This window comes from Schistocerca gregaria, chromosome 4 (genome assembly GCF_023897955.1).
Source record: "Schistocerca gregaria isolate iqSchGreg1 chromosome 4, iqSchGreg1.2, whole genome shotgun sequence".
NCBI classification, from domain to species: Eukaryota; Metazoa; Arthropoda; class Insecta; order Orthoptera; family Acrididae; genus Schistocerca; species Schistocerca gregaria.
In genome coordinates, this window is record NC_064923.1 from 250,525,535 (window position 1) to 250,537,690 (window position 12,156).

General features: G+C 38.9%; 1 protein-coding gene across 1 annotated transcript in view; it reads right to left on the bottom strand.

Moving 5' to 3' along the window:
- Positions 1–784: 784 nt before the first annotated feature.
- Positions 785–12,156, bottom strand: part of LOC126268057 (carboxypeptidase B-like) — an 86,536-nt gene continuing 75,164 nt past the window's right edge. The window contains exon 9 of the mRNA XM_049973491.1: positions 785–1,100. Coding sequence (XP_049829448.1) covers positions 910–1,100 — 191 coding nt within the window. The 3' untranslated portion in view covers positions 785–909. The remainder of the gene's footprint in view (positions 1,101–12,156) is intronic.

Genomic DNA, 12,156 nt, shown 5'->3' on the forward strand with positions numbered 1-12,156 from the left:
GTGCAAGCTTAGTGGCTGCGAGGGGTAGCCGCGCGGTGTGAAAGCACCTTGCCACGGCTCACGCGGCTCCTCCAGTCGGAAGTTCGAATCCTCCATCGGGCATGGGTGTGTGTGTTGTCCTTAGCATAAGTTCGTTTAAAGTAGATTGAGTAGTGTGTAAGCCTAGGGACCGATGACCTCAGTAGTTTGGTCCCATAGGAACGTACCACTACAATCATCAAGCTTAGTGATTCTATTGTTTTCCTTACGTTGAACATGATCAGCGACAAGAATCGTAAGTATTTCCACATTTAATTTAGAGCTTCTTACGATCTAGGTGTGATTATCGCGCTATACATCGTGAGAAATCTCATTTCAGACCGTTCAATTTGTCTTATTTGCTCAAACGTTGAAACCCAGCTTTTGCTTCATACAACAATAACGTTTAAAAGTTCGTAGCATTTTGCCACAAAAATGCCTACATCTTTCAAACTTTATTTCAACATCATCTGATTTTGTATGCTTAAGGCAATACCTCAAATATTTAAATCCACTTATTCTTTCCGTTAATTACAAATAGTTGCCCCGATTGACGATTTGAGCTCGGTCAGAATAACCATGATAACGAGACTCACGAAATAAGTAGTGATTGTTAACACAACTTTTTGTACGTTGAATAGGTGCTATATAACAGTTAACTTATCAACTAATTTCTCGGGTCCATAATACAGATTATGTTTATATACCTTTACTTAGCTTACTAACTAGGGTGAGTGAGGAGAAATGTGTTACACTGTAGACGGGGTGGCGAAAGCTGCGTATAATTTATTATTTGCCTTTACCCTGACAACGAGAATATAATACAGGAAATTGTATTTATTATAACTAATCATATCTCACTCATAGAAACTACTTCAGATACGATCTCCATCATCCATAGTTGTCAGCAACATATTGGCCGAAGACGCGTATTGCCTCAAAGAACGGTGTCACAATGCTGAGGATGTCGGATGCTGGAGGATCGAAACCCTCGTCCCCGCCACCAGGCAGTTCAAGGGTGAAGGAGAGGTTCACCCCAGCCACACCTTTCACCCAGTCGCTGCTCACGCCAGACGCCGTGTCTGCAAAAACACGGGTAGTGTTGGAAACATATATGCCAGTCCACGAGTATGGAGAATAAAATCTTAAAAATCGTGAGGCTCTAGACTCTCGTGTTCAACTACATACATCAAAAATGTTTTGTGTCACTCCGATTCTCAGAACTCCTGAAGATAGACGTTGACTTTGGATGTTGGATCACAGACACAGTCCCATTGACTCTTCAGAGATGTCACTAAACCCGCCCAAAAATGTAAACAACAGTACATGAGCAACACCTATTAGACGGAGGGGATCCGACAGCCAATCAGTTGCAGTCATTCCACAAAGACGGAGGAACACGGCTCGAGTTGTCTATAGTTCAACGATGCCTATACGGTCAATACCGCGGTTCGATCGCGTCCGTATTGTTGCTTTGTGCCAGGTAGGGCGCTCAACAAGGGAAGTGCACAGCTGTCTCGAAAGCGATGTTGCTCGGACATGGAGGAGATACAGAGAGACAGGAACTGTCGATGACATGCCCCGTTCAGGCCGCCCAAGGGCGATTATTGCAGTGGGTGACCACTCCCTCCGGATTATGGCTCTGAGGAACCCTGACAGCAACGCCACCATGTTGAATAATGCTTTTCGTGCAGCCACGAGACATCATGTTACAAATCAAACTGTGCGCAAGAGACTGCATAACGCGCAACTTAACTCCCCATGTTCATGCCGAGGTCCAACTTTGCAAACCACGACACCATGCAGCGCGGAACAGATGGGCTCAACAACATGGTGAATGGACCGCTCAGGATTGGCATCACGTTCTCTTGACCGATGAGTGTCGCATATGCCTTCAACCAGACAATCGTGGGAGACATGTTTGGAGGCATCCCTGTCAGGGTGACCGCCTTAGACACACTGTCCAGTGAGTGTAACAAGGTGGAGGTTCCCTGCTGTTTTGGTGTGGCCATTACATGGCCACCAGTCCCCTGTCACTCTAAGCTCTGGGAATGCTTCAGCGATCACTGTACGGCGTGGCGGTGGAGTATTGTATGGCTTGATTGCCCGGATCGCGAGGATGGCAGAAACCTCGAGAAGAGGCGGGAAGTCCTCAGCCGGAAAAATCTGAGGAAACTACCGGACCTCAGTTGTATACGCCTGACACACGCAAGTGGGGCTGTGTCTCAGTGGACCCTTATTTCCCTACCTACTCCAGTAAAGGCAATCAGTTACCTATAGCAGCGTTGTTGAATCAGGGGTGTCATCTCTGTTCAGTAAGAAGTCACTGAGGAACTTCATTCGAGTGACCACTCCCCACTCCAGATTCACCTACTGGATGAAGCTCTCCCTCAACCTATACAGTCATGAAGGATGGTTAACTGAGTCAATTGGACTTTGTTCATCCAGCCAGGTGTTTTTGGACGCCGCAACAGCGCCAGTAGTAGGTGGACCACATCAATCGAGTGGCATACTTGTGGTATGACACCTGATCATGACTAAATCCGATACATTATTCTGCTGCCTTCTCCATCTCGAAGTACTGAGGTCATGTTGGGAGACAACCTGCTCCTTGGTGTACTGATGAGTGCCGTTTAGTTACTCGGGTTTGGTGAGCGGGTCTGCGACGGTTTAAGTGCCGCCCTACAACGGAAAACCTCGCACCCAATCGATTAGCGAGGACCAAGGCACGACACGTAATTAAGGAGACTAAGAATAGGTCATGGCAAGCGTTCATGGATTCTCTAAATTGCTCCATTTGTTTTACGAAAGTATGGAAAACCATCAGGAGGATTTCCAGTGAAGGCAGTCGGTTACCTATAGCGGCGTTGTTGAATCAGGGGTGTCTCAAAACAACACCTGGAGACATAGTGCAGACAGCGGCAGAGCATGCTCACTACTGCCACTGCCAGCCAGACTTCGGTATTCTGTCGTTACCGTGCTACCATGCAGAGTGTCGAATCAGACTTCTGGTCCATCAGTTAGGAGTTCTACAACTGCCCATCCTCGTCATGGGAGCTGCATTCGGCACTGTCCGACGCTCGTGATGAGGCACATGGTCACGACTAAATGTGGTACAGCCTGCTGCAATTTCTGAATACGGTGTCAAAGGATACCTCATTACAATATTCTAATTCAATATGGCTGTCAGGTGAGTTTCCTGGCTCATGCCGAGGGGCAATTTTGATACCTCTCCTCAAACCAGGAAAGGACCGAACATATCCCAAGAGTTACCACATCATCGTCTTAACAAGCTGTGTGGGAAGGACCGTAGAGTACCTGACCATCCAGTGTGAACTATGGATATTGAAAAACAGGCTGCTCCTCGGTATGGATTCAGTTGATGATGATCAACTGTTGATGTGCTGGTCCTGCAAGAGGCTAAAACCCAGCAGGCTTTCCTATGTAAGCAGCGTTGTCTAGGGGTATTTTTTGAGTTCAGTAAGGAGTATGATACTACTTGGAGGCTCAATATTCTCAGACAGCTACACCAATGGGGCTTTCATTGTCATCTTCTCATCTTCATTTGGCCCTTCCTCTCAAGGAGGTGATGCAAGTGAAGCAGCAAGATGATAAAATTGAAAGTAATTAACTGTCCTATAAAATCCTTTCACACTATTTTCGTAACACATCACTGATGCAAATCTATCTACATCCAATACAGGCTGTAGTATACATAGTCAACAACAATGAAGAAAACAGCAGAAGGCATCACTGATTTCGATTTCTAGATATACACTGCCCCCCTCCTCACCCCCAAATACCACACCAACATCTACTTTAAAAAGATTAAAAAACAATGTACAAAGTGTTCTAGACTAATCTAGTTTAAGACTGTTTATTTTAAGTAACATTTCTCTATGTATGTATGTATGTATGTATTAATGCTTGAAAATGAACAGAACATGTTTGAAACGCGTGCATTGTGTTAGATTAAGCATAAGATAAAATAAAAAGTGAGTGGTAGCAGAAACTTGAAATAAATAATTATCCCACACAGTCACGGTCCACAAACATAGCCATTATGGCAGAAAATAATTATGATTCAACCAGCCAAGTTGTGAAAGTATTTCGTGCAAACAAAAACATTAGATTAAAGTTACTTAAAACATGTCTTGGTATAAAATTCAACAAAACCTTCCTATACGAAAACATAGTACCTAAATATATGAACATTAAGACTAATTGTAAATCTGTCTCAGCACAACTTGCTAAAACTAGAGGTGAGAAGTTCTGGCTGAGATGTGAAGTAAAACAGTTATATAAAAAGAAAGAAAACCGAAACTGATTAGCTTACAGAATGTATCTGGAATTAATGATATTAGCACATCCACCACAGATCCCATTGCTCCATGACATCCTTGGAAACATAAAAAACACATACAATAAAATAAACAGCACTCATCAAAAGAAGCTAGACAATTTGAGAAAGAGAAACAATCTGCCTATCGATAAATACATAAATAAGAATAGTAATCCCCACAAATTTTTCCCAACATTGAATTCAGTCTAGCCAAGAATCAATCACAAAAACATAAAAGATACCACACGCTCACTAAAGATAGCCAGTGACTTTGCAAAACTTTATGACACTGAACAAATGGTAGTAGGCCACATAGCTAATAAAATTATATAGAGACACATAACCGCAAAAGCAACAAAAACAAACAACTTTGAAATAAATGTATAGTGGAAGTCCAAGTTGACGACACACCAAAGTTTCAAGCTAAAATAAGAAAATACCTCAACAATAGTAACTTCATTTTCACTAAGAATGAAGTACAAGACCTTATTGTGATGAACCCAACAGCCCCCAAACTCAGAGTACAACCAAAAGTCCATAAAACCTACACACCTATCAGGCCTATTGTGAACTCAATTAATAGTACAGCCTTCAAATTAATGAGAGAACTAAATGACATACTTGTAGAAAAATACACATTTGAAAAATCGTATTCCATAAAGAACAGCTATGAACTTATTAACAGTTTCAAATATGTGATGGTACCACATCAAGTCAAGCTTCTATGCATAGATACTGTTCACCTTTACAGCAGTATACCTGTAGATTAAACAGTTGAGATAATAAGAATGAACCTATTGAGAAACAAGACAATGAGCAAACCAGAAATCATATAACTTGCAAATGTACTTAATCTAGTGCTCTCACATAATTACTTCTCTTTTAACAATAAAATTTACATGCAGGACCAAGGACTAGTAATGGGAAGCCCTCTCAGTGGCCTATTAGCTGAAATATTTATCAACCACATAGAATATAAAATTCTAACAGTAAATGACAACATCACAAGCAAAGTTAAATTCTATAAGAGATATGTACATGACACCCTTATTCCATTTGATGGCACAGAAGATGAAGTGAAAAACCTCTTTAACAAATTCAATAGCCTAAATACAAATATTCAATTCACCCTTGAACAGGAAGAAGACAACACCACACCTTTTCTTGACATAAAAATATCAAAAGAGAACTAAAAGGTAGCCTTCAATGTTTACAGAAAACCTACTGGCACTGACACCAATATACCAAATTCCTAAACACGTCGCTCCCCCCACAAAAAAGCTGTTTATAGATCAATGCTGTACAGAGCCCACAAATTTCCACTTCAACATACAGAACTACAACAAGAAATAGAAACCATAACATATACTGCAATAAACAATGAATATGAGCCTTCTCTAATTAATACCATGTCACAACAGATAAAAAATAAACTAAACAAACAACATCAAACTACACTCACAACTGACAGTGCCTCAGCAGTCAAATATGAAAAAATGCCACATCTTGGAATAGTATCTCAGAAATTAGCACGACTATTCAGAAACACAGAAGTAAAAATTAGCTTCAGCACCAACAACAACCTACATAGGAAGCTTATTGACTATATAAAACCACCAGATACAAGCCTTGATGCATCTGGCATTTACAAAATTACCTGCAGCCAATGTAATAAATATTACATCGGCCAAACAGGCAGAAATTTCAGATCCTGATTCAAAGAACATTTAGACTGCTACAGGCTTGAAAAATGGAACAAATCAGCAGTAGCAACTGACATTAAAGACACAGGCCACCCTTTGAAAATCGAAGACAACCTCGATATTTTAGACAAAATAGGAAAAAGTGAAAGAATGGATATCATGGAAGAAATGGAAATTTTCATACATAACACAAAGCATGAAGATAACATCATTAATGAAGTAACCATATTCAAAAACTCAGAATTCTTCAACAGTCTTAAGCCAGTTTTAACTCAATAGATTCAAGAAATGTCAACGTAAATAATGGACTAGAACCAAGAATATCGATACATAACCTGGATACAGACTCACATGCTACAGTCCACCATCTTGTGTTGTGTGTATAACATCGAAGCAATTTGTGGAGTGGCAATCAGTGACAAAATATAATGTGCAATAGTGTAATGTCAATCAACAACTCCGCCATTACACCAGTATGCAAGTGAAGCAGCAAAATGATGAAATTGTAAGTGATCAACTGTCATATGAAAACCTTTCACATTATATATGTAACACAGAAGTGATGCAAATCTGTCTACATTCGATACAGGCTGCAATATACATGATCAACAACAATGAAGAAAACCAGCAGAAGACATCACTGATTTCGATTTCTAGATATACACTACCCCCCTCCTTTCCCCCCCCCCCCTAATTTTGACACCAGCAGCTACATTAAACAAATTAAAAAACAATGGACAAAGTGTTCTAGACTAATTTACTTTAAGACTGTTTATTGTTAAGTAACATTTCTCTATGAATGTGTGTATGTATGTATTAACACTTCAAAATGAACAGAACATGTTCGAAACGCGTTGCATTAGGTTAGACTAAGCATAAAATAAAATAAAAAGTGACTGGTAGCAGAAACTTGAAATAAATAAAAATATTTTTTATTTCTATTACTATATTTTAAATAATAATAATAATAATAATTATTATTATTATTATTATTATGTTTTCCTGTGTATAATTATGAGAGGAATCAGATGTGTAATCATTTGTTAGGATTTCTTTCTGTTATATGATCAATCAGTGTAAACAGTGAGTTGTTAGCCATATTTAATTGGTAATTTAGTAGTTGTTTCTTTTCAGCCTTTGTTTTGTATATATGATAATTTTCCTGTAATGTTAGGAGAGGTCTATCAATATTGATTGTAATTATTTCCATGCCATTCTCTTGTAGTATGTTTGTAGTTGTTTTCTCAAAAGTGTTCTGCAAAAGTTGAGTGGCTCGTTCCATATTTCCATGCTCTTTGGACCAGGTGTAAAATGTCCTGCTGGTTTGTCCTATATACGTTCCATCACATGTGTTGCACTGTAGTTGGTATATTCCTGCTTTTTGGTAGATATCTGTGTTTTTTATTATTTTTGGAGTGTGCCTTTGGATTGAATTGTCTGTTTTGAATGCTATGTTTATCCCTGTCTTTTGAAGAAGAAGAGCTCTTGGAAAAAGAACTGAAATATAATGTGAACACAAAAGTAGATGGCGAATGCATAGAAAACCTCATAATACAATCAGAAGCCAGTCTAAAGCGAGAGGAGAAAAGTGAAAACAGCAATGCAAACACTTGGCTAACAAAGGAATTCATAAAAAAGAAGTACAAAAAATTATTACAGATACAAAAAAGCTGACTGACAAAAACAGTAAAATCACAGAATATGAAACACTCAGAAAACTCAGAACGAAATGCGAAAATGAAAACATTATTATTCCTCAGGCAGACAAAGCAAATACAATAGTTCTTATGCCCAAACAGCAACACACTGACAAAACACAAGAGTTCGTTTCAGAAAATAATATTAAAAAAGTGAAATCAGACCCAAGAAACAGATTTCAGGTAAAGAATATGTTAAAAATATAGACTACACACTGGAAGACAGAGAAAGAGGTAAATTAGTACAGAACGATCCTACAGCATCAACCCTCCAATGCCAACCAAAAATCCATAAACCAAATATCTCAGTAAGTCTCACTGTAAACTTCAAAAAAGCTCCCACTCACAAACTTTCAGGACACATGTTGAACTTACTAACAGAAACTAATAAAATAGAAGGTGACAGAACTATAAGGAACACCTCACAGTTAATACAACTTATAAAAGATATAAAAATGCCAGACACAGTTACTCTACTCTCTTTTGACATAGAAAACATGTATTCCAACATTTCAATAGCACAAACAATAAATAACATGGAACAAAATCTGAAGGATAACAGCCAGCTACCAGATGAACACATCAAAGAAATACACAAGTTGCTGGAACTGATAACAGAACAGAACTGCTTTCATTTCAATAATGAATACTATTAGAGGAAAATGGGTTACCAATGGGATCCCCAGTATCAGGTGCCCTAGCAAACATTTTCATAAACCATGTAGAAAAGTTAATATTCAATAAAATTATCAAAAAGAATTACAACATACTTTATTGGGTCAGATACATGGATGACATCCCTTGTTTAATAGGTGAACCTCAGGCAAAAGTAAACCTGTTGCATACAGATATAAACACAATACACAGAAAGATAAGATTCCCATTGGACAAAGAACAGAACAACCAAATACACTTTTTAGATATAACCATTAAAAAGGAAAACAATCAGCATAGCTTTGAAATCTACTGTAAACCTGCAACAACTGACACAATCCTACATCAGACTTCTAATCACCCACACTCACAGAAACAGTTAGCACAGAGATTCACACTTCGTGAACTCAACACAGAATCACTCAGTACTGAAAATTACCAGAAAGAACTATACATCATCGCACAAATAGCAACAAACAATGGGCACAATAGGGATCTAGTCACCAAATTAAACAAAAGAATTAAAAAACAAATACAGTCAGTGAATACAGTACATAAACACCCACAAACAAGAGTACAACAAAACACTACACAAACAGTGACAGAACAATAACGACACAAAGAACATAGTAAAACAAGACAGAAGATTCAAGATGGTACAAAATGACATACAGGCACAAACTCACACATAAAATAAAAAATATTTTCAAAAGACAAGGGATAAACATAGCATTCAAAACAGACAATTCAATCCAAAGGCACACGCAGATATCTACCAAAAAGCAGGAATATACGAACTACAGTGCAACACATGTGATGGAACGTATATAGGACAAACTAGCAGAACATTTGACATCCAGTACAAAGAGCGTGGAAATATGGAACGAGCCACTCAACTTTTGTAGAACATTTGAGAGAAAATAACCTACTACAAGAGAAAATGATATGAAAATAATTAGAATAAATAATGAAAACCTCTCCTAACACTACAGGAAAATTATCATATATACAAAACAAAGGCTGAAAAGAAACAACTACTAAATGACCAATTAAGTATGACTAACAACTCACTGTTTGCGCTGGTTGATCACATAACAGAAAGAAATCTCAACAAATGATTACACATCTGAGTCCTTTCATAAGTATACACAGGAAAATATAATAATAATAATTATTTAAAATATAGTAATAAAAATAAAATAAATATTTATTTTATTTTATTACAAAAATTCTCTCCCTCTCTAATACACACACACACACACACACACACACACACACACACACACACACACATATTCACAAAACAGTTGAATGGAGAAAACTGAGAATGATGGTAACACTTAGAAAAACAATTGAAAGTCGGTATTAAAAAGATGGCAGTTACAGTGATGTGTAACGGAAACAGTGAACTGAAAGTGAACTGGAAGTTGTCCGCCCGGCCGCCAGATGAGGAAAAGCGGTTTGCTTAGATGCAGTTAATTAGAAGTTACCTCTAAGTACCTTTCCATTTCATGAAAGACTTTAAGGAACTGTTTTTAAATCTGCAACCTAGATGTGAAACCATAACCTATGTGTAAAAATGGACAAATCAAGTAATATTTCAGGACACCCTTTGAAGGTGCCTTGTAACAAAGGAGAAACGCGTCTGGGTGTATAAATAAAAATAAAAATTTCGATGTTCAGCATGCAAAACAGGCATTTTCTTTGAAACAACTGTAGATTAAATTGTCCAAGTGGATTAAAGGGATTACTAAAACGAAATTCTTTAATATGGCTGATAAAAAGTATCTGTTAAGCAGTATATTGAATAAAGTGAAGGATTACTTAAACACAGGCTAGTGATTCGGTAAAAAAATGTAACATAAATAAATAATAATAACAGTAATAACGATAATCGTACATTTCACATAACACCTTCACATTATGATTTTTTTCCCTTTTCTTTAAAACCATATTCCCAAACCTTTGAAGTGTATAGATCTGTTTTCCACGTCGAAACGCATGCTCCAGACTTCTACAAACAACTCTTGTCTTGTTGGGAAGAAGGAAGTGTCCCATTGAAAGGTCAGTATGTAAAGAGAAACTAACACCATTACCATGTTTCACGATCTGAGCTAGATTTTAATTTATTTTTGAGTTAAGAATTACAACTTCATGACTATCGTCGTAGATCACCTGGGGAATGCTGCACGATAGCGTATGGACGTTTTTTAATCGTGGAGTAGTTACTAGTGTCGTTCGCCGGTGAGAGATGATGGACTGCTAATCTTAAGGAAGAAAGTGACTTTCGCATGGTGTGTCACTGCTAAGGAACGTAGTTCGATGAAACTTTGTCGATACGTAGAAAGAGCTGCTAGAGTTTATTACAGAAGGTAACTGAAACAAACATGCAATGAGACGAACAGGAATGGCACGTTTATTCGAAGACAATAATTACACTCAAGTCATCGTGATTCGTGATAGTTCCCTGTGCATTAGAAAATGCGGGATGAGGTTGTCAGTAGGATATGTGATTACCACGGACGACAATGCATACTCTGCAACTTGCTACAATGGTGACCAAACGGTTGTTAAGAAGTTCTTGTGGTAGGGCGTTACATTCCACCATCATCTACATCTACATCTACATTTATACTCCGCCAGCGACCCAACAGTATGTGGCGGAGGGCTCTTTACGTGCCACTGTAATTACCTACCTTTCCTGTTCCAGTCGTGTATGGTTCGCGGGAAGAACGACTGCCGGAAAGCCTCCGTGCGCGCTCGAATCTGTCTAATGTTACACTCGTTATCTCCTCTGGAGGTATAAGTGGGGGGAAGCAGCATACTCGATACCTCATCCAGAAACGCACCCTCTCGAAACCTGGATAGCAAGTTATACCGCGATGCAGAGCGCCTCTCTTGCAGTCTGCCACTTGAGTTTGCTAAACATCTCCGTAACGGTTTCAAGCTTACCAAATAACCCTGTGACGAAACGCGCCGCTCTTCTTTGGATCTTTTCTATCTCCTCTGTCAACCCGACCTGGTACGAATCCCACACTGATGAGCAATACTCAAGTATAGGTCGAAGGAGTGTTTTGTAAACCACCCCCTTTGTTGATGGACTGCATTTTCTAAGGACTCTCCCAATGAATCTCAACCTGGAACCCGCCTTACCAACAATTAATTTGATATGATGATTCCACTTCAAATCGTTCCGTACGCATACTCCCAGATATTTTACAGAAGTAACTGCTACCAGTGTTTGTTCCGCTATCATATAATCATACAATAAAGGATTCTTCTTTCTATGTATTCGCAATACATTACATTTGTCTACGTTAAGGGTCAGTTGCCACTCCCGGCACCAAGTGCCTATCCGCTGCAGATATTCCTGCATTTCGCTGCAATTTACTAAGGCTGCAACTACTCTGTATACTACAGCACCACCCGCGAAAAGGCACATGGAACTTCCGACACTATCTACTAGGTCATTTATATATACTGTGAAAAGCAATGGTCCCATAAAACTCCCTTTTGGCTCGCAAGAGGTTACTTTAACGTCTGTAGACGTCTCGACTTTGAGAACAACATGCTGTGTTCTGTTTGCTGAAAACTCTTCAGTCCAGCCACACAGTTGGTCTGATATGCCGTAGGCTCTTACTTTGTTCATCAGGCGACAGTGCGAAACTGTGTCGAACGCCCTCCGGAATTCAAGGGAAATGGCTTCTACCTGGGAGCCTGTATCCAATATTTTCTGGGTCTC